The 21,056-nt window shown below is 48.7% G+C and overlaps 3 protein-coding genes across 6 annotated transcripts; 2 read left to right on the forward strand and 1 right to left on the reverse strand.

The window, feature by feature from the left end:
* Positions 1–363: 363 nt before the first annotated feature.
* Positions 364–9,586, forward strand: TLCD3A (TLC domain containing 3A). 4 transcript variants are annotated; one of them, XM_045526185.1, is made up of 5 exons: positions 364–590; positions 1,058–1,141; positions 5,831–6,032; positions 7,139–7,234; positions 7,939–9,586. In XM_045526185.1, the coding sequence occupies exons 1-5, from the start codon at positions 469–471 to the stop codon at positions 8,206–8,208; spliced, it is 774 nt and encodes a 257-aa protein (XP_045382141.1). In that variant the 5' UTR covers positions 364–468; the 3' UTR covers positions 8,209–9,586. The 4 variants fall into 4 exon arrangements, with proteins under 4 accessions (XP_045382141.1, XP_045382142.1, XP_045382143.1 ...); XM_045526186.1 differs by lacking the exon at positions 1,058–1,141; XM_045526184.1 differs by lacking the exon at positions 364–590 and having other exon boundaries at positions 697–1,141.
* A 1,240-nt stretch (positions 9,587–10,826) lies between these two features.
* GEMIN4 (gem nuclear organelle associated protein 4) lies at positions 10,827–17,171 on the reverse strand. Its single transcript, XM_045526162.1, has 2 exons — positions 17,063–17,171; positions 10,827–14,161 (listed from the first exon to the last, which is right to left on the reverse strand). The coding sequence occupies exons 1-2, from the start codon at positions 17,070–17,072 to the stop codon at positions 10,998–11,000; spliced, it is 3,174 nt and encodes a 1,057-aa protein (XP_045382118.1). The 5' UTR covers positions 17,073–17,171; the 3' UTR covers positions 10,827–10,997.
* Positions 17,172–17,876: 705 nt separating this feature from the next.
* On the forward strand, positions 17,877–18,220 carry LOC123620711 (diazepam-binding inhibitor-like 5). The gene has a single exon (XM_045526193.1). It carries the CDS (start codon positions 17,915–17,917, stop codon positions 18,176–18,178), a length of 264 nt encoding a protein of 87 aa, XP_045382149.1. The 5' UTR covers positions 17,877–17,914; the 3' UTR covers positions 18,179–18,220.
* Positions 18,221–21,056: the final 2,836 nt, after the last annotated feature.

Here is a 21,056-nt window from a genome sequence, read left to right on the forward strand (position 1 = left end):
CCGGCCCCGGCTCTGAAGAGGCGGCCCGCGGGGGAGGGGGAGGCGTCGCGGTGACGGAACAGAAGCCCGAAGAGCCACGGCCCTTCCCGCCACGGCCCCGCGGCCGGCCGGCCCGGGCCAAGCGTCAGCGGACTCAGCCCACTCGGCCGCGCGCGCCGCGGAAGCGGCCGGGGGAACCCGGGGAACCCTCGGGGCGCAGGGGCGGCAGCGGCGAGACCCCGCCCCGCCCGGCCGGCCCGCGCCTATCGCGGCCGCCGGGCCTGGTCACGCGGAGAGCCGCTCTGCGGGCTCGGGGCCAGCGCCCGGCGGCTGCCGGAGTCGCGGCGGGCCGGGCGGAGGTGGGGGCGGAGGGCGGAGGGCGGAGGGTAGAAATAGCGACCGGTGGGCCGCGCCAGCCCCGGAGCCGCGCGGAGCGGAGCTGAGCCACGCCGAGCGGCGCCGAGCGAGGCGGCCGGACCCCGAGCACCCATGCTGCTGACTCTGGCCTGGGGGTCACTCTTCTTCCCAGGGCTTTTCGCGCTCTGCAACTGGACGCTGCGCCGCTCGCGGCCAGAATGGACCAACTCCGACTGCCTGATGATCAGCACGAGGTACTGGGCGCGGCCGGGCCGCCCGCCGAGGGCCGGGGAGCTGCCCGCCCCACCCGGCCGCGCGCCGGCTGCTGGGCGCCGGGACCCGCCTGCGCCCGCCCCTGCGCTCGGCCGAGGGCGGAAAAGGGGGGCGACAGGAAGCGGGGCGGGGGGCTGCCTCCCTCGCTTCCTCGCTGCTCTCGGTCGCTTCGCCCGAGCTCGCCGAAGACCCTTCGCGTCGTCACCTGGCGGGAGAGGGGGCCGGCGGACGGTGCCCGTGCGGGTCGGGATGGGGAGGGAAGTGTTTGTACGATGCATCCCTCGAGACTGCTGCCCACAGCTGCCAGCTGCCTTGGGGGTCCGCGGCGCTACCGCTTTCCTCGCCGCACTGGCAACCCCGGGGGAGTCAGGTCGAAGAGTTTGGCTCCGTGCAGGCCCCGGGACTGGATCGAGCGCGCTTTCTCTTTCTCCCCTCTGCCCGACGTTAGGCTGGTTTCTTCAGTGCAGGCTGTGCTGGCCACCGGGTCGGGCATCGTCATCATACGCTCCTGCAGCGACGTGGTCAACGGCAGGTAACATCCAATGCCAGGTGAAAGAAGTACAAATCACAGGGCTGAGGAGCTTTTCGGAAGTTCCCACATTTTACTGGCTCACAGGCACTAGTTCTTGATCAGCACATGCTGTTAGGTAGCTGGCTGATGGGAAAACTTGGGCTCCATAATTAGTTCCTTCCTCCTCTCCTTTCAGTATCCCCAGTTTAGGAGAAAGTAAGCAGAAGGTAAACTGAAATGAGAGAGAACAGCAGAGTCTGTATCTGATTTAAGGTGGTGAGAGGACAGTGATAGTCCATTGATCCAAGTTCTTTATGAGATAGGTAAGTGTAAAAATATTTGTAGGTGTGAGTATCAGTCGACCTCACTGAGTCCCCACTCTGGAGCATTCGTTGGCCTGTTTATGTCCTTCTATGGAACAAATCCACCACCCCTTTCCCTGCAAATGCTGCTCTTGTTTTTCCTTTAGATTTGCTAAAGGTGGTGAAGAGATTTCCGATGGTTTCAGAAAACTGACTTGTGTGTGTATTAGAGCTCAGTCCAGAGGCAGGTCAGGAACTGTGCATCTGTCTGCAGTTTCAGTGAAACAAATCATAAATTAAGACCAGAATGGTCTGCTTTTATGTAATATTTAGACCTGGACAGTGGTGGTGCTTTTATTTATTTATTTATTTTAAATGTCATTTTTTTTCCACCTGTCTTCCTACTGTCTCCCAGTTAAGTTGAAGAACCACAGTCAGATGTGCAAGGAAGGTCGAGCGGCCCCTCCTGATCCTTCTTTCGTGTTGGCTGTGTCATGTCCTTATTTTCCCCTGTTGAGACTGGAGCGTGGGGGGAAGACTGAGTAGGGCATCTCACTGTGGGCCACAGTCTTACTTGGACTTGATCCTGCTGTCATGATTTTCTTGCTTTTCTTGTTGCAGCTGATAGAAGATAGGCCAAGTGACCTTGATTGGCTAACAGCATTTGCTTGGCTGGGTTCAATTTTTATTTTGATTGAGTATTTTCTGATCATGCAGCAAGCTCCCTCACCACCCCATTTGCCACATCAAACTTGAAACCAGCCTTTTCTGCAAAGATTAAACTAAGATAAATGTAACTCGACAGCATTAGCATGAGTTAACATGAGAGCAGGCAGCAAGCAACCACGATGCATCTCAGGAAAAGCTATTTAAGTATGACTAACTTACAGGTCTGTAACACCATGGTTGTGTTTTCTCCTCCAAATGGCTGTGTTTTAGTGGCTTGAGCGTGGTAGCAAATGTGAGTTTGGTTTTTGGGTTCTTCCTTTTATGTATCTTTATTTCTTAGATTCCCTGAAAAACAGAGATAGATACCACATTTTGGACCCCTCCACCTCTTATTGGATGTACAAGGATGCCCTAAAGGCACCTATATCATCTTTAAAAAAGGACTTTCAGGGGTCATACTGTATACCCAAATATTTTTCTATTATATGCCTTCTTATTTTATGCCTTCATATGAATATTTGTAGATAGAAGGGATATCTATACATCTCCCCAAATTATATGCAGAATGTGGTATGCACTAAGGATTTCGTCAGATTCTTAAAGGGGCCCCTAAAAGGGCTAAGTAACAACTCTAGGCAGTTTTCTCAATTTAAGCACTTACATATATATTTTTTGTTTTAGAGACAGGATCTTGCTCTTCCACCCTGGCTGGAGTACAGTGGTGGAATCATAGCTCACTACAGCCTCAAACTCCTGGGCTCGAGTGATCCTCTTGCCTTAGCCCTCCTGAGTAGCTGGGACTATAGGAGTGTGCCACCACACCTGGCTAGTTTTTTCTTATTTTTTATAGACACAGGATCGCGCTACCAGACTGGTGTTGAACTCCTAGCTTCAAGCAATCTTCCCTCCTTGGTCTCCCAAAGTGCTGGGGTTACAGGCATGAGCCACAGCACTCAGCCTGTTTTTGTTTTTTGAGATGGGATCTCACTATATCACCCAGGCTGGTCTGCTGGTCTCAAACTCCTGGGTTCAAGCAATCCTCCTGACTCAGCCTCTGCGGTAGCTGGGACTATAGATGTGAGCCACCAAGCCTATGAGCCACCAAGCCTGTGAGCCACCAAGCCTAGCTTAAGCACTTAAAACTTTTTACATTTAAAAGGACTTTCACACTTTTAAGTTTTTAATCCTCACAATAACTTTGTCAGAGAAGTAAGACAAGGGATTATCATCTTCGTTTTACAAAGAAAGTTAAATCACAGGCCAGTGGATTAAGATTATAATCCAGATCTCTTACTAATAAATCTTCAGAGAATTCTACCTAAGAGTCAGAATTTCAGATCTTACTGAATTGGTACTGTGTGCAAAGTATTACAACCCTGGGTTCCACTCAAGAGGAGAGGCCAGTTATATTTCAGCTGAACTTTTAGTGGCTCTTTATAGTTATTTTACTTAGAATTTCTTTAAGAAAGCAACTGAGACCATAGATACAAGTGAAAGAAGTATTGCATCATTTTTTTTTTTTGAGACAAAGTCTCACTCTGTTGCCCAGGCTACAGTGCTGTGGCATCAGCCTAGCTCACAGCAACCTCAAACTCCTGGGCTCAAGCAATCCTCCTGCCTCAGCCTCCCGAGTAGCTGGGACTACAGACATGCGCCACCATGCCTGGCTAACTTTATATATATATTTTTAGTTGTCCATATAATTTCTTTCTGTTTTTAGTAGAGACGGGGTCTCGCTCTTGCTCAGGCTGGTCTCAAACTCCTGAGCTCAAACGATCCACCGCTTCAGCCTCCCAGAGTGATAGGATTACAGGCGTGAGCCACCACGCCTGGCCCAGTATTGCATCTTTTTGCCTAAATGGAACCTGCCTAATTAATTCACCTACAAGGGTATTATATTTGCCATTATGTGTTCACCTTATTGAATTTTTACGCTGTGGTAAGTGTGGAGTCATTCAGGAACATAACTTGAATGGCACCTTGTGTAGAGTGCAATCCCAATGTTGATTTCCTTAGGAAATCACCTAAGACAAATTTAAAAATACAGATTTGAGGGCCACAGGCATACAATTTAGAATTTCTGGGGAGTGGAGCTCTTAACATTGTGGATGATTCTGATGTTCAGGTTGTTTGAGAAACATAAAACTAAATTTTGTCCTCTACCTAACACATGGATGCACAACAAAAATTTGCTGAATGTGTGAATCTAATGCTCAGCATAGTACATTTTTTTAATCTTTTTTTTTTTTAAGGGCTCAGGGGTTGTGAGGAGGAGTGTTCAGTTGCCTTGTTTTTTTGTTGTTGTCACCCTAGGTAGAGTGCAGTGGCGTCATTGTAGCTTACTGCAACCTCCCACTCTGACCTCAAGCAATCCTCTTGCCACAGCCTCCCAAGTAGCTGAGACTACAGGTGTGTGCCACCACACCTGGATGGGTTTTCTTTTTTTTTCTTTTTGGTAGAAACGGGGTCTTGGCCGGGCGCGGTGGCTCACGCCTGTAATCCTAGCACTCTGGGAGGCTGAGGCGGGTGGATCGCTCGAGGTCAGGAGTTTGAGACCAGCCTGAGCGAGACCCCGTCTCTTCTAAAAATAGAAATAAATTATCTGGACAACTAAAAGTATATATAGAAAAAATTAGCCGGGCATGGTGGCGCATGCCTGTAGTCCCAGCTACTAGGGAGGCTGAGGCAGTAGGATCGCTTAAGCCCAAGAGTTTGAGGTTGCTGTGAGCTAGGCTGATGCCACGGCACTCACTCTAGCCCGGGCAACACAGCGAGACTCTGTCTCAAAAAAAAAAAAAAAAAAAAAAGAAACGGGGTCTCACTCTTGCTCAGGCTAGTTTCGAACTCCTGAGCTCAAGCGATCCTCCCACCTCATCCTCCCTAAGTGCTAGGATTACAGGCCTGAGCCACTGTGCCCGGCCCACGATTTCAGTTTAGATTTTCTTTTTCACATAAAATGTCTGTAGAATGTTTATTTATCATTGGAAACAATATTGTATCTATAGTAGAGACTTCTACATTATAGCTGAAACTATCATTTTGACTCAGTAAATATTGATTTAGCCCCTTTAGACAAGTAAATGAGAGTACTGTCTTTTGACCTAGCCTCTCTCCTGGTATCTAACTGCTGTTATGTGGTCCTTGAGCTCCAGACTCATTTCCAGACATATTTTTCTTAATGGAATTGGGATTAGCTATAGAATTGTAAAGAAAATCGCCAGGGTTGCTTACCAGAAGCTCCCTAGAGTGGGGTTGCAAGCAGATACAAGAGAAAACTCATTGATTTCAGGGGTTTAAGTTAGTGAACTCTCAACTGTTGAGCAACCGAGGAGCTAAACTGGAAATATTGGACTTGAGATTTGGAGCACCTTCCAAACCAGTTTCTTGGTGGAGCAGTTGAATCAGTTGTATGTAAATGTATCTATATCAAAGTCAGCTTATCACAAAATGCCAGAAAGTCTATTACAAATGAGTAGCTAAATCAGGCAAGCAACTTAAACACATGGGGCTGAGTGAATTCCTGCTGTTTGCCTTTGACACTCATGCACTTGCCCTGTAATTTAGAGAAAGTTCCCTGCTCTCCTTATCAGTTTCAGCATTATCATGGTAAAGCATTTGGAGTAGTAATAGCTGGTTAAGTACAAAGCTGAAGGAAACATGTATGAGAAGACGTTGGCTTTGGGCCTTCATAATTGATGTCCATAATGATTTCACGGGCCACTTGTATGCTTTCTTTCAGGCACTGGCTTGCCCGGGAATATGTCTGGTTTTTGATTCCATACATGATCTATGACTCCTACGCCATGTACCTCAGTGAATGGTACCGAACCAGAGACCAGAACCATGGACACTCCACCACTTTTAGAAACTTTCTAAGTCAAAACCGCCTGATGATCACTCACCATGCCGTCATTCTATTTGTCCTTGTGCCAGTTGCACAGGTATGGCCTTCCGAGACAATAGACCAGCAGCCTTGGTCACTCATTTCCTCCTGTTGAACTGGGTGAACTGACTGTTACTTAGGAGTCAGGATTGCCCTTCTTTTCCTTTCCTTCTGTACAGCACCCATTCTCCATGTGCCCGCTGCTTTAGCAGTTAGATCCCCCATGCAGATAGTAGAGGAAAATAAATGAAATCTGAAATGTTCATGATCCTCCTTGCTAACATTCTTTCTAGAAATCCCTCAGCCCTCTGTGATTCCTTAACATTTGTCAAATATTCTGTCTTTAGTTCAATACATTATAAAAACATACAAAATACAAGTATAATACAAAATAAGTTTTCTAACAGTGCCAGCAGGGACTGTGTGCATTATTCTGATGTCACAAAAACACTCTTAAAGCAGATAGCCTCACAAATTCTCCCCCGATCCATTTCCCCATAAAACCCCACTCAACAAGGAGGAGAAATGGGAATGCAGAAGGGAAACTCAAGATTCCTGAGTGCCTACCAGGTGGCAGGCACTTGATTTAAAATGTCATAGCTTGCTAAATAGTAGAAATTATTAGCCTTATACTGTGGATGAAGAAACTGAGGCTCTAAGAATTTACTTAGCTCAGTCAGTGGCACTGAGTGATGGAGCTGGTATTCTACTATGCCATGCTCCTTTCTTGAAAAGAAAAAAGGAGTGATAGAGTGCATTAAATTCTTTAAGAAATCTCTTGATTGCTTTGGGACCCTAACATCTAGCATAGGGCCTGGCACATATTGTGTTGAAATGAGCAGGCCAAGTGCCCTTGGCATGACTGAGTTAGATACACAAGAGTAGGCTACAGAGTTTCTTCCGTCATTAAAATTCAGAGAAAGCTTGGTGTGTGGTGCAATCAGCCTATCTGAATCTGCCTCTGCATCCTAGGGACTGGACCATCAAAGTGCTATTGCTATGGAAGCAGTGGAGTATTAGCTGGGTCTGCACTTGCCTATTTAGTATTTTCTTTTCTCTTCAGGGTCCCTCATGGTTATCCTTTTCAATAGCCCCAGTTAGAATTTTCCTTCTGGTGGTTTCTTAATCTCTACTTATTTCCCATTTTCCTCTTTTCATCTGCAGAGGCTGCGGGGAGACCTTGGGGACTTCTTTGTCGGCTGCATCTTCACAGCAGAACTGAGCACTCCATTTGTGTCACTGGGCAGAATTCTGATTCACGTATGTATGTATGAAATGGCAGAAATAGTACAGGAGGGAACGCACTGTGCTTTTCCTTTGGAGACTGTTGGGTTTGGAGAAATCCCTTCATGCTGGGAATGGTGGGATGGGAGACCCTTCAACAGACTTTAGGTCAGTTGGTCATCGAAGCCAGTGGGATTAAATTGTAGATTTGATCCAAGTTTCATACAGTTAATTATATTTTTTCCCTGGCCACATTTTTCTCTAATGCACTGTTCCTGTACTCCTGTCAGCTGGGTGGCTTAGGTAGGCAAAATTCAACATCATTATTGGAAAAATTATGAGGCGATATGCATATCTAAACATGATAGTCCTAGGCATGGTGGCATGTGCCTGTAGTCCCAGCTACTTAGGAGGCTGAGGTGGGAGGATCACTTGAGCCCAGGAGTTGGAGGTTTCGGTGAGCTACGATTACACCACTACACTCCAGCCTGGGTGACAGAGTAAGAGCCTATCTCTAAAATAAATAAGTAAATAAGACAGCGCTCAGTAATGTCTTCTACAGGTGTCAGTAAACTAGACGAATGTCTAGGTGTCAAGAAATTTGATAGCCTAGGTCTTGATTAGTACACTTACCTGCTTGGCTTTTACTGTTGTGGGACTCTGGGCCTGTCATTCCCCGACTAGCAGTGGAGTGTATTATCTCCTGGTGACCTTGTGTTCTCTTTCCCCTTCTTTTGCAGCTAAAGCAGCAGCACACCCTTCTGTACAAGGTGAACGGAATCCTCACACTGGCCACCTTCTTCTCCTGTCGGATCCTTCTCTTCCCCTTCATGTACTGGTCCTATGGCCAACAGGAGGGACTGAGCCTGCTTCAGGTGCCATTCAATATTCCTTTCTTCTGCAATGTGGCCAATGCCTTCCTCATCGCTCCTCAGATCTACTGGTTCTGTCTGTTGTGCAGGAAGGCAGCCCGGCTCTTTGACACTCCCCAAGCCAAAAAGGATGGTTAAACGCTCCCAGGAGTCAGGCAGCAAGGGTGCCTCCTCCACTCAGTATTCCACGGACCAAATCGTGCCCTGGGTGGGCTCAGCCTTTTGGATGTTGATAAGCAGATGGATTTGAGTTTTTCTAAAGAATATTCTTATTCCCTCCCTCTTCTAACCTGCCCCTTTCACAAAAGCACTTTTTTGTTTTTAGTAACAACTATTGGATCCCGTCAGACCTCTACTGGCAGCAAGGTGGTTTCAAAGCAAGCCCAAGGATCTTCCCCGGGTCTTATCTCCAGAGCTCTGGGAGGCAGGAGCACGGGCTGTAGAGGATCAGGGTGGATCAGGGTGTTCAGTGTCTGGGCACCTGCCCGGCCCTAACGTTGGCAGCCACCCACATTCCCAACCACTCAGGGCAGTACCCGCGGTGCTGGGCCAGCAGAAGCAAGTGATGACTTAGCTCTTGAAGTAGTGTCTTCTTGCAACATTGGCCTAGGAAAATCATTGTGGGGAGGTAGTTTTTGTTGTTTACCAGATAACCCACTGGTTCTTTGCCTTATCCTCTCATCCATGTCAACATTGAATTCTCATGTTTACTGACTTCCAATCAGAAGTCCCACTGGCGGTGGGGTAGGAGGCAGGCAGGGTTGGGAACCGGAAGCTCTCGAGTAGGTAGGGAGGTCAATAGAGGTCAGTACAACCTTTGCAGGCCTACTTGGTAAAAAAACCAGTGTCAAACTTGTGAGCTCATTGCAAGCAGTCACAAATACTAGTCCCTTTTTAGCACGTCCCCTCATGCCCAGCTTTCCCCACATCTACATGCATAGGATGCTCTCATAAAAACTAGAAGGGCAAAGTGAAATGATGGCCTTGGTAGCTATTTACTGGGTGACCCCACTCTTTGGCACTGTCCTTTTCATATGAAGTGGAAATGGACTTCTATACTCCAAACCGTGAGGTGTCTCATCTAGACTGCGGAGTACTTTTCCCAGAGCCTCCTGAAAAAGACAGAGCTTGTGGTCCAAAGCCCATTCCTGTGTGAGTGTACTGCCATTTAGCCACAGAAGGCTGGAGAGCAAGATGGCAGCATCCTGGCCAGAGTATGTCCTGTGAACTGACACGTCACCCCTACTTGCAGATAGGATCCTCTGGTGCCAACACTAATCATTCCTTAACAAGGATGGTGCCAACACTAATCATTCCTTAACAAGGATGGGTTTCAGAGACTGCTACCATGTTTCTTCAAGTGGTAGTAAAAAACTAGAATTTTTAAAGTGCCTTTTAATTCATTGTCCATGAACTTTTAAAGGACTGAATGATTTATAATAGTGTCTCAAATTTTGACTGTTTCAGTCTTTAATGGGTGCCATTTAAAAAACATAAAATGCTATAATTTTTTTTATTGTTTTGTGTTTACTATCAGTATATATTTATAAGTCACCCCATGGTGATTAATTTGCACTAATATTTCCCAACTTATTTTCCTTTGTAAAACACATCAATACTGATTTCCTGTAAGAACTATCCTGTGACCCATATTGACTGGCTGCTGTGTGCTGGTTCCTGCTGTGTTTACACCCATGTAACTGGCAGTGGGGAGGGAGGGGTGGTGTATGAATGCCATCATCCTCCAGGGCAGCCCCGCTCATACCACACTCTAACATGTTTCTGTGGCTTGTGGTCCCAAGAACATGTTAAAGGTTCCCAGATTTCAAGCCCTGTGGTCACAGGCCCTTTCTTCAGGAGTGAATCCTATTAAGAATTGGGAGGGTGGAAGCCTTACTACTGGTCACAGAGCCAAGCCTACTTTATTCAGGTGGGGAAGGGAACCTGAACAACACCCTATTTTGAAAGAGGGTGTGGGTATAAAGGAGGTGCTAGGACACGTCCTGTTCCCTCATTTCCTAAAACATCTCCCCAACCAGTTCTCATAGTTCTTTAATACCCCACTAACTTAAATTCTCATTTTTATGCTCCTACACACACCATTCTCTGCTCCCACTTATTCATCCAAACCACGATAGCCCCATCCCAGGCAGAAGATAATTCCACCTACCCTTTAAGCACATCTCTGCTGGTTGCCAGATCTAGTCTAGCATGGCCCCCTCCAGGTACACTGAAGGAACGAAGACTGTACGGGAGCCGGATGTGGTGGTGCACGCCTCTAGTCTCGGCTACCTGGGAAGCTGAGGTGGGAGGCTCACTTGAACCCAGGAGTATGGCATGCCTCAATTCAGAAGGGACCCATTTTCTCGGGGTCATTAATCTACCCCCCTTAGCACTTAATTTATCTTGGTCCAGTCCTCTCGTTTTACAATTGTGCAGGTCTCTTGGGCACACAAATCACATGGCCAACCAGAGGCAGAGCCAGGGCTAGACTAGCTCTCTCTTCCAAGTTGCTGCCCTTTCTGAGATACCTCATGAAAAATACTAAAATGATGAAATGACTCTTGAAGAGGGTCTCAACGTAAAAGAACACACATACCCTGTAATGTTTCTAACACTTGGGTGGTTTCACCTTTGCCTTTATTTGCCAAAATCTAGAGTGAAGTCCAGTTATGAATGTGTCCCTCCCAGCTTGACTTGATCTTGAGCATATTTAATCTTAGGCTACTGCTGGGAAAGACTCCAAAGAGATAAGGTGAAACTCAAAAGAATTTTATTATAGTTTGTTACAAATATCTAAGAAACTATTTTCTCTACACTGTTAATTGCCATATACTTTTTATCTTGTGTACAATTTCCCGTAACTGTGAAGTCTGCTTCCCAGCTCCAGCCCCTATAGACCTCAGCTTTTTTCTGACCTACAAAGGTCAGAAGTTGCTGATCTTCTGCAGCAGGGTTTGGCGCCGCTCCTCAGGGCTGATGTTCTCAGCGATGGATTTTAAGAAGCGCTGCTCATTTACCTTCTGGAGCAAGGAGCTAACGGAAGGGTTGGTCTTGCTCAGGGTCTCATAGCAGGTGAGGATTTCCAAGGCCAAAACATAGAGTGGTTCACAGACCTCCTGGTGGAGCATGGCCATGATGTGCAGAACATGACAGAACACCTGGGTATAAACAAACAGGGTTTCCTGGGTCAGGTCCTGTTCTTGTCCTTGGGCCCAAGGGCCCACGGACTGAATCAACCTAACCGAGTCCAGGAGGTTAGTCAGACTGCTACAGAGGAGTCTGACCACATGGCTCCAGCCTTCCATAGGAAGCCAATTATGGCAACTCTGGCTGCAGAGAAACTGGAAAACTCTCAGAAAGAGTACAGAGAGTTGGAGCTCCTGGGCGAAGGGCTTCAGGTTGAGCAGGGGAACAAACTGAATATACTCCAGGCTATAGGGGACGTGTAGGAGCTGTTTCTCCAACAGTTTCCTGGTCAACTGGAGAAGGTACTGCCACTCCTGAGGGCTGCACCAAGGCATGACTTGCACCAGGGCCACCAGAAAGCCCTTGCTGAACAACCTGACCTCCTCAGGATTGCCCACATCTACCACCAAGAGAGACAGCATCTGCTCAGAGATGCCCCTGGAGATGCAGCAACACTCCATCCAGGCGAGCAGCCCTGTGCCCGGCCCATACCCTGGGTGGGCCTGGGAGGTCCACACATCTTCAGAAAGCTTACAGATCTCAAAAAGTGTGGCTGGCACCTCACACTTGAAGTGACCCTCAAACAAGTTCTTCAGTCTCAGGCCCACGGTCCAGTCTAGCTGTTCCAACTTCCGGTGGAGCCAGGACAGGGACTTGATCCAGGTATCTGGGGAGAAGGTCTCGGCATTGGCTAATACAATCTCACAGAGGAGCTCTAGGATGCGGACCACCAGATCCTTTCTATCCAAAGGGAGGCACCGCTTCTTGGGGAGCTGCCAGTATTTGCTGAAGCTGTCCAGGAGCTGGCACAAGCTGAAGATGAGGGGGAATGGGGAGCAGGTCTGGAGCCAGTATTCCTCCAAGCACGCATTCGCTTCTAGCGTCTGGATGAAGATCTTCAGACTGAGGTCTACCTCTTCAACATCTAACATCAAGAAAGGCAGGACAAATTCCTTCAGCACCTCATCTGGCTCGAGAAGAGGAGCGACTGGAATCCCCTGGGGCTTGACAGGATTCATCAGGCAGTTCAGGAGCTCCAAAAATTGCTTTTCTTCCTTGGGTGTAGAGAACTTTGTCCAGACAGTTTCTCTGAGGCATGACACCATGAACGTGCTGGATGAGTTTTGACCTTGCTCTTCCACGAACCTGAGGGCAGGGAAGGCAGTGAGAATCTGAGCCAGGAACTTGTGGGTGCCGAGATTAACCACGGCCATGCTGCACATTTTCTTCACTGTGATTTCCGGGTGCACTATTACCAGGCGGGCCACCGAAGCTACAGCTTTAGCCAAGCCCTGTTCAGATACGCTCTGTGTGAGCTGGTTAAAAGTTGTGTTGAGGTCTTCCTGAAAACCCTCCAAGTAAGGCACCAACTTTTCAGAAAGGCCCTTGCACCCCCAGGAATGCAGGACACCTGAGAGGACTTTATTTTTATCTGGCAGTGAGAGGTCTGCATAACATTCCAGGATCAAGTCGATCACCTGTTTGATCTGAGATTCAGGGATGGCTCTGTCAGTTGTGCTGACTTCCATCACCGTTTCCAGCAGCCTTAACACCAAGTTCGGCTCTCGGAAGAGAGCCCTGTTGTTCACTAGGCAGGCTAGCCACTCGTCTGAGAAGGCCCATTTCTTCTCAGAAGCAAAAATGTAGCACATTTCCATATGCCGGTCCATCTTCTGCTCAATAATGGCCATGGCAATGGAGGCAGTGATGTCCTCAAAGCCCTTGTTCTTCAGGACTCTGCTTGTTTTCCTCAAGAAGTCCTTGACACACTCTGCCAGCTCAGAGACCACCTGCCTCTCCTCCTTGGACAAGCTGGTGGTATCCAGGTAGAGCATCAAATTCTGGCTGAAGGAAGCCAGACTGTCACACAACCGGTAGCTATCATAATTTGTCCCCTGGCTGCTGTTGAGCATGGCCTGCAGCTCCTCCCCCCACTCCCGCAGCAGGCTGTGCATGTACTCAAACCCCACGAAAACGGTCTCGCTCGGGAGTTTGGCCAGTGAGGTCAGGCTGACGTCCCGTTCTGCCTCCTTTACCTTCTCTGACAGCGCCTGTTGGTGGTATGGGTTCTGGGTGTCCGAATTCCACACAGAGATCACTGTGGCCAGTTTGTCCAGGTACATAGTTGCAGACACTTCCTGGGGGTCGTCCTCCATCAGTGCGAACACGGTCAGCATGTCAGCCAGGTTGGCTAATGCACAGCACTTCATCCCCGGGCCCAGGATTCTATCCTGGATTTGCTTCAGCCCATTCAGCAGCATGGCCAACAGGGGCATGGTAGGACACACATCTGGGTCGGACTTAAACCGCTTTGGAGGGTGGGAGAACTCATCTGAAGAGGGCAGGTACTTATGGACCATTGTCCTAAACTGGGAGAGCAGGGGGTCCTGCTGATCACCCCTGTGCTTCATCATTTCCCACCAGACATCCAGGAAGAAGGCCACGTCCTTGGAAGAAGTGTCAATAGTCATGTGCTCCAAAAAGCGCTCTAGTTCTGTGCGGCCGATGGTGGTGGGCAGAGCCATCAGGAGCTGAATAAAGAGTCCAGAAGCTCCCAGGGACTTGAGCAGCTCAAAAAGGACTGTGTGGTTGATCGTAGGGATCATGTTGCCTACCGAGAAGAACACATCTTCCTGCCACCGAGTTTCAGTGTCAGAAGGGGTAATGGGGTAGGGCTGAAGAACCTTGGCCCAGATGATGATCAGAGCTTTCTTCTTCCACGCAAAGGACTGGGCATGTGCTGTGGCCGAGGAGATCTCCCTCAAAGCCTCCACGATGGGCCGCCCAACGTGCTCCCAGTCAGACTTTGTCAATTCTGCCAATGCTTTGGGGTGGAACAGCTGCTCGGCCAGCAAGAAGCCCCCATGCAGAATAGTCATTTCTTCACAGATGTTCAAGGGTCCTGCATAGAGAAAAGTCGAATAAGATAAAGTGTCATGAAAATTTTTCAAAGTGGTAAGCAGAGGTCAGAGGGAGAGACACAGCAGTTAGTAGGCTGGCTGCCATTATCATGGTGAGAGGTAACAAGTGTTTTAAATGACATCAGTGGGAGAGGAGGAAGAAGGGATGATTACAAGAGCCATTGCAGAGGTGGAGTCAAAAGGACTTAACTGAGGAATAAAAAATGACTTCCAAGCCCTCTAGCCTGGGAACTGGGTGGATGAGTACCATTAGAAATAGGGAACACGAGAATCACAACAGGTTTGAGGGAAGTCAGGTTCAGTTTTGGTTATTTGGAGTGTGAGGTAGAACATGGAGGTAGAGATGTCCTCCTGCAATGGAAATGCAGGGTTGAAACTCAGGGAACGTCAGCCCTGAAATGAGACTCTGGGAGCTGTCTGCCGAGGGAGGAACCCTGGAACAAGGACGTCAATGAAATCCTTCAGGAAATGTGAAAAGGGAAAGCTGGACTGCTGAGCTAGACCCTCCAGCAAAGGAAGGGCCAGCGGAGGATCTGGGGAAAAGGGCTTAGAAAGAGACAGCACAAGGACAGTACCAAACTACAGGGGTCACCCAGTATGTATCGTAGGACATGACAACTGAGCTTCTCAGCAAGGATACAGACTAAGGGGCACAGCCGCAGGGTAACGGGCACAGGAGCAATCAGACAAGCCCTGCCTTCCCTATTTTATAGCCTGGTGAACAGGTTTCAAATATTCTACCCTTCAGGGAAACAGTCCACCCCACAGCTTCTGCCAGGCAAGGATAAGCTACTAATGGCCCTGGTTCTGTGGGAGCAACTAGGGGGTAGATACAAAAAGTACTGCCTTCAGTGAGCTATGAATTAACATAGACTTATCAAGGAAGGCATCTTGGGATGTTTAGTCAGACACAGGTTTAAATCCTAGCTCAGCCACTTAAGTGATGTCACCTTAGACAGATTATTTCTCTGAGCTGCCCTGCAGCATACGTGGAGATAATATAGGCTTCATATTAGGCCTTTGAGGGTGAAATGATACATAAGTCAACCCTTGGCACTGGGCTGGTGCTGTTACCTCCTGATCTCATCCTCCAGGGATGCTGTAAGGGTTAAATAAGATACAGTTACAGTAAGAATCAGGCTACAAAGAGCCCAATTAAGTGCTCAATGAATGTCAGTCTCCCCCAGCCTTTCCACTGTTGGCAGGACCAGCATCTTATTGCTGTTCTTTGCTTCCCCTAGCTCAGAAACATAAGCCTTTATCAGGTATGCTGCTTTTGGCCCAGAAACTAAAATCAGAGCACAAACACTGCTCACTATTCGATATTCCTGACTCCTCTCCTTCCTAGGGCCCAGAGATGCTATCCCTTCCTCAGTCCTTCATGTCCCCAAGAGCACATACTCCCCATTTCCACAGGCCAGGAGCCAGCAGAGAAAATATTGATTCCAAGAGACTAAAGAATACCCTGCCCGTCCCACGATTTATAGGAGCAGCAAAAGGCCAAGGGCTCAGCACTCCAGGCAATCCACTATGAAGGCACTGTCTTGGTTCACAGGGGGTAAGACTCCCAGGGAGGGTTAGGTTGCTAAGGGGGGGGGGTCTCTCTGTGGGTTATGGCCCTTCTTTCTGGCTCAGACTACTCTCCCAGGGCCCCAAAATATGTTCCCTCCCGACTCTGTAAATTTAATTTTATTGCATTGTCTGCTGAGCTGGCAGATGTTTGGTCCACAACACCTGCCTACCAGACACAGTAAGTATGTATATGTGCTGCCTGAAGCAATGAGTCCCAGGGGCAGTTAATAGCTGGGAGAAACCCAAGTGCTTTATCCCTGATGGTTAACTAGCACTTGTGAGTGCCCACTTGTCTGCTCAGTGCTTACCCCATGCCAGGCACTGTGCTAGGTGGCACATATATAAGACCTCTTTTAATATTCCAAACAACATTTTGAGGACTATTCCTGTTTTAGAGATGGGAACATTGAGGCTCAGCAAAAATTTGCTCAGGATGTCAACAACCTCAAAGCAGAGGCGCTGGGACAGAAGAGGGCTCCAAACTCTTCCAGCTCTGCCATTCCACCATGAAGAGCAGGCTGGCTATGAGGACATTTCTCCACAGGCTACTATTACTGGCACATCTTGGGGTGCCTCACCCCCAGGTCTTCGGGAACAACCTCCTGATATTATCCCCTTAAAGGCATATCCAGTAGGAGATGGAGGCTTGGCAAGGAGCTATCGATTACTATCGGCTCCCTCTTCTCCCTTTTCCCAGGCCTGGCCCACCAAGATTCTGAATCAAGACACAGGCAAGTTCAAAAAGTGCCATCCCAGCTGCCGAAACCCCTCCCAATTGCTAGTTTGATAAGGGGTGCTGGTACGAGCAAGGCACTGTGCTGGACGTTGTATACACGTGATCTCAGTTAAAACTCCCCAAAACTGAGTAAGATACAGTATTATCATCACCCCTTTGACGATGAGGAAACCTTATGAGGGTAAGAAACTTGCTCAAGAACTTAGCAGACGGGCCATAAATGAGACCGTGGGGGCATCCGAGATTCCCCTAGGGGTGCTCCAGGCCCAGCATTTCCCAAAACACGTGCACTAACTCCGACCGGTTTCAGGGCATCTAACTTCACCTCCGCTCGGTTTTGTTCCGCGGAAAGTGGCCGGCAAGAGATGGGCCAACGAGCGGCGGGGCCGCGGCTGGAGCCCGGGCTGCCGACCCCCGGTCTCCGAGGACACCCCTGGCCCTCCAAAGCCCCTCCCCGCCCCGGACGTTTTCTTTAGCGCTAGCGTTCAAGACTGGGGTGGAGGGGACGCGCCGGGCAGCACCGTTGCGGGGCGCCGCCCGCGCGGGCTCCCGGTTGGGGACTCGGGACACCCACCTAGGTCCATGGCGACGACGCGGGCGGCGGAGCGGGGCGCCCCTCCCCCTCCGAGCTGCGAGCGGGGCGCCGGCGGCACGGCACAATGGGCGGCACCGGGGGCGGCGCGGCAACGGCACCAGGCCCCGCCCTCAGCTTCCGTGTCTGCTACTGTGCGCACGCGCACTCTCCACGAACGAGCCCGCCAAGCCCACAGCGCCCCCTCTCGGCCCCAGGACGCCCACCAACCAGCGGGCAGGTACACGAGCCTCCCTTCCCAGCCACGCGTCTCGGTCCGCCTGGCCACCCACCTGCACGGTCCCCTTGCCGAGCCCTGCTTCCTGGGTCCCAGTCTGTCCTATCCATTAGTCCCTGCCCCGTAGCTCCGGGTGTGCCCCGCACACAGTGCAGCCACACTGAATGCCCTTCCCCGGGCTGCCCACTAACCACCGCAGCCGCGCCGCCCGCGCTGCGGGTCTCCGTCTCATGCTCTGTGCCGCACCCCGCCACCCCCTGCAATCGCCCTCCACGCTCTTCATGCCATATTGCCTCCTTCGGACGGCAGCAGCGCTCCTTAATTTTCCAGGATCATAGACACCTTTGGAACATTGATGGGTAGTCCTCCCCACAAAAATACACTGTGCGAGCTGAGACCACCAGATCCAATCCACTGAACCCCTAGTTTGTAATCTGTACTTACAAGATTTCTCACTGAGAAAACACACACGCTACCCTGTCTCATCAATAAGTCACTCCTTTTCTAACAGAGACCCAATAATAATCAGCTTCGTGTGTTTCTAACTCTCCACCCTCCGGTTTCTAGCACCAAGTATTACGTAGAAAGGACAGAGGGGCCCAGCCTCCATTACCCCAATGTGCCAAGTGGAGTTTGAGTTGGCCTGCGCTGCTTTGAAGCAGCTGAAGGGCCCCGTGAGTGATCAGGAGAAACTGCTGGTGTACAGCTTCTACAAACAGGCCACCCAGCGCGACTGCGACATCCCTGCCCCTCCTGTCACAGAGGTGAAAGCCAAGGCCAAGTGGGAGGCTTGGAACCAGAACAAAGGGATGTCCAAAATGGATGCCATGAGGATCTATATTTCCAAAGTGGAAGAGCTGAGGAAGAAGGAAGAAGGCTGATGACACGGTGGCAGACACAAAGTAGCCTGGCATCTCTGGTAGGGAATGGGCTTCTTAAAAGATCTTGATGGCTGAAGGGGTAGCAAGGTTAGCTGAGACACCAATAAATCACTTAAACTGCAAGAGTGATTGTCTGCTGTTGGAAAAGAGAAACACAAGGACTGAGAGAGACCTGGGAGGGTGTCCAAAATGTAGAAAAAGCATCTCTCCTCTAGATAAAATTCCATCAAACTGGCTTTTGGTATGGGTTTGAGTGGAGCTCCTAGCCTTCCTATTCCAAGAACATATGTAGATATCTGGCAGGAGGGGGTGAGGGAGAACATGCTGTGGAAATGCCCAAGATCTGACATCATCGAGACCACTCTCCAGTGACTCGGCCTCTTGGAAGGCTGAGGCCCTGGCCCCTTATCTGTTAGGGGTTGTTGATTTGCTAATACCCCAACGCTACAGAAGGGAAAGGAGTCTGTCTTCTAAAAAGCTAAAGTCAAGTCCAAAGGCCCCCACTACAACACAGACCCAATAAAGTTAATATTTGAGGGAATCCAAGCTTTTTGTGAAAATGTGGTGAAGTAACTGATACAACACATCAGCTGAGAAACAATGGAGCAGATGGTTTCAATATCCCAGCCCCAGAAAGACTCATCAAGGGCCAGCAACCAAAATTTTCTTAGGACTACTCCAGAGCTAACTCCGGTTTCTGCTTGGGGATGTTTGTGGGACAATATGTATGTATATCTGGGATTTGTTGTAAGAGCACAACACACCGTTTGACCTATACAAGTGCCAAAGTGTCAGAGCCCAGCTTCTACTCTTTAGTGTTAATTGTCACGGAGGCATCAATGCACAACCCTCGTGACTGGTGGCTGGGGATATGGAGTGCTAAATGTTAATCAGAGAAGCAGATCTGCTGCAGCATGGGACTTCCCAGTACTTTTCCTCAATTAAAAACTATTGTCATAGATCATGAAGACATCAGGTCAGCTCCAATTCATGAGGGACCAATAAACAATAGAAGCAACAACCATAAATGGAACCAAGGAAACCACATCTCGCCAGGTATCTTCGAGATCTGTTCACATATTTGAAGGTGGTTGCTGCAGACTAAGTACATGACTTAAGAATGAAGTATACCCAGGACACCACAGTGGCTAAAGCACTAGTCTGTGTAACTATAAACTGGGCAAGAGCCACACTGTAGAGCAGCAGTCCCCAACCTTTTTGGTATCAGGGACTGGTTTCACTGAAGACAATTTTAAAATGGACAGAGGGCTAGGGGGGTGGTGCACAGCTCAGGCAGTGATATGCGGTCGTTTTCCTAACAGGCCACAGACCGGTACTGGGCCATTGCCCAGGGGTTGGGGACCACAGCTGTAGAGCACAATGCTGTTCTCTCTTTGAAGGATGTCATGAACACATTTTCATGCTTTTAGAATCATGATTCATGTTAAATGTGAATTAATAGTAAAAATGCTAATACATTTTGTTCCAAAATATGGTGGCAATTTAGGAGCTGTAGATATAGCCATACCATCCTGTAAATCATTATAGAACCAAAGTAAAAATTTGCCATAATTAGGACTGCAGAAAGTAACCACCAACAACAAAACAAGTCATGGTGTATAAAAATGTGCTAAATTTTGTGGGGAAAAGGGAGAAAATAAGAAGTTTACAGATTTGTATTTGCTTACTAAGTGGTTACCTATAGAAAGTAGGGGGAATGGGATTGATGGGGACAGGGTAGAAGCAAGATTTTTTTGATATAGATATATTTTTACTTTGCTTTGATTTTGTTGTTGTTGTTTTTAAAAAGACAGGGTCTCACCCAGGCTGGAGTGCAGTGGCACAATCATAGCCTCAAACTCATGGGCTCAAGCGATCCTCCCACCTCAGCCTCTCGGGTAGCTAGGACTATAGGAGTACATCACTACACCCAGCTAATTTCTATTTTTTTATAGAGACAGGGTCTCCCTATGTTGCCTGGGCTGGTCTTGAATTCCTGGGTGCAAGCGATCCTCCCGCCTTGGCCTCCCAAAGTGCTGAGATTACAAGGCGTTGAGCCACTGTGCCTGGCCATTGCTTTGATTTTTGAACCACGTGACTCTATTACCTTATATAAAGAGTTCTGAGACAAGAGTACTTCTTTATTGATCACTAAAGACAGAGTAAATTTCCTATTGATTTCCCGTAGGGTTGGGGTAAGAACTCTTGGACCAAACAAGGAAATATTTCATTAACTCTTAGCATGAATTTCAGTGGACAAGTTGAAGGCCTTCTGAAAATTCTAGCTGCTAAATGGGATAAGCATAAAGTCACATAAAGGAGCACTGAATGTCCACGGCTTTGTTTTTTTTGTTTTTTTTTTTTTTTGAGACAGAGTCTCGCTTTGTTGCCCGGGCTAGAGTGAGTGCCATGGCATCAGCCTAGCTCACAGCAACCTCAAACTCCTGGGCTTAAGCAATCCTACTGCCTCAGCCTCCCGAGTAGCTGGGACTACAGGCATGCGCCACCACGCCCAGCTAATTTTTTCTATATAGATTTTTAGCTGTCCAAATCATTTCTTTCTATTTTTGGTAGAGACGGGGGTCTCACTCTTGCTCAGGCTGGTCTCGAACTCCTGACCTCAAGGGATCCACCCGTCTCGGCCTCCCAGAGTGCTAGGATTACAGGCGAGAGCCACCGCGCCCGGCCTATGGCTTTGTTAATTCCAACAGGATGTCAGGCAGACACGAACTTCGTACAGCTAACTCTCCAGGCTAACCTAGGAGAACTCTGGCAACATGGTCATTCTAAATCTCTCTGGATTTAAACTCAAGGCACATTTGAACTTATGCTAGGACTCCACAAACCCTCATTTCAAAAACAAATTGACTACTCTGAA

Source organism: Lemur catta, chromosome 15 (assembly GCF_020740605.2).
Source record: "Lemur catta isolate mLemCat1 chromosome 15, mLemCat1.pri, whole genome shotgun sequence".
Classification (NCBI taxonomy): domain Eukaryota; kingdom Metazoa; phylum Chordata; class Mammalia; order Primates; family Lemuridae; genus Lemur; species Lemur catta.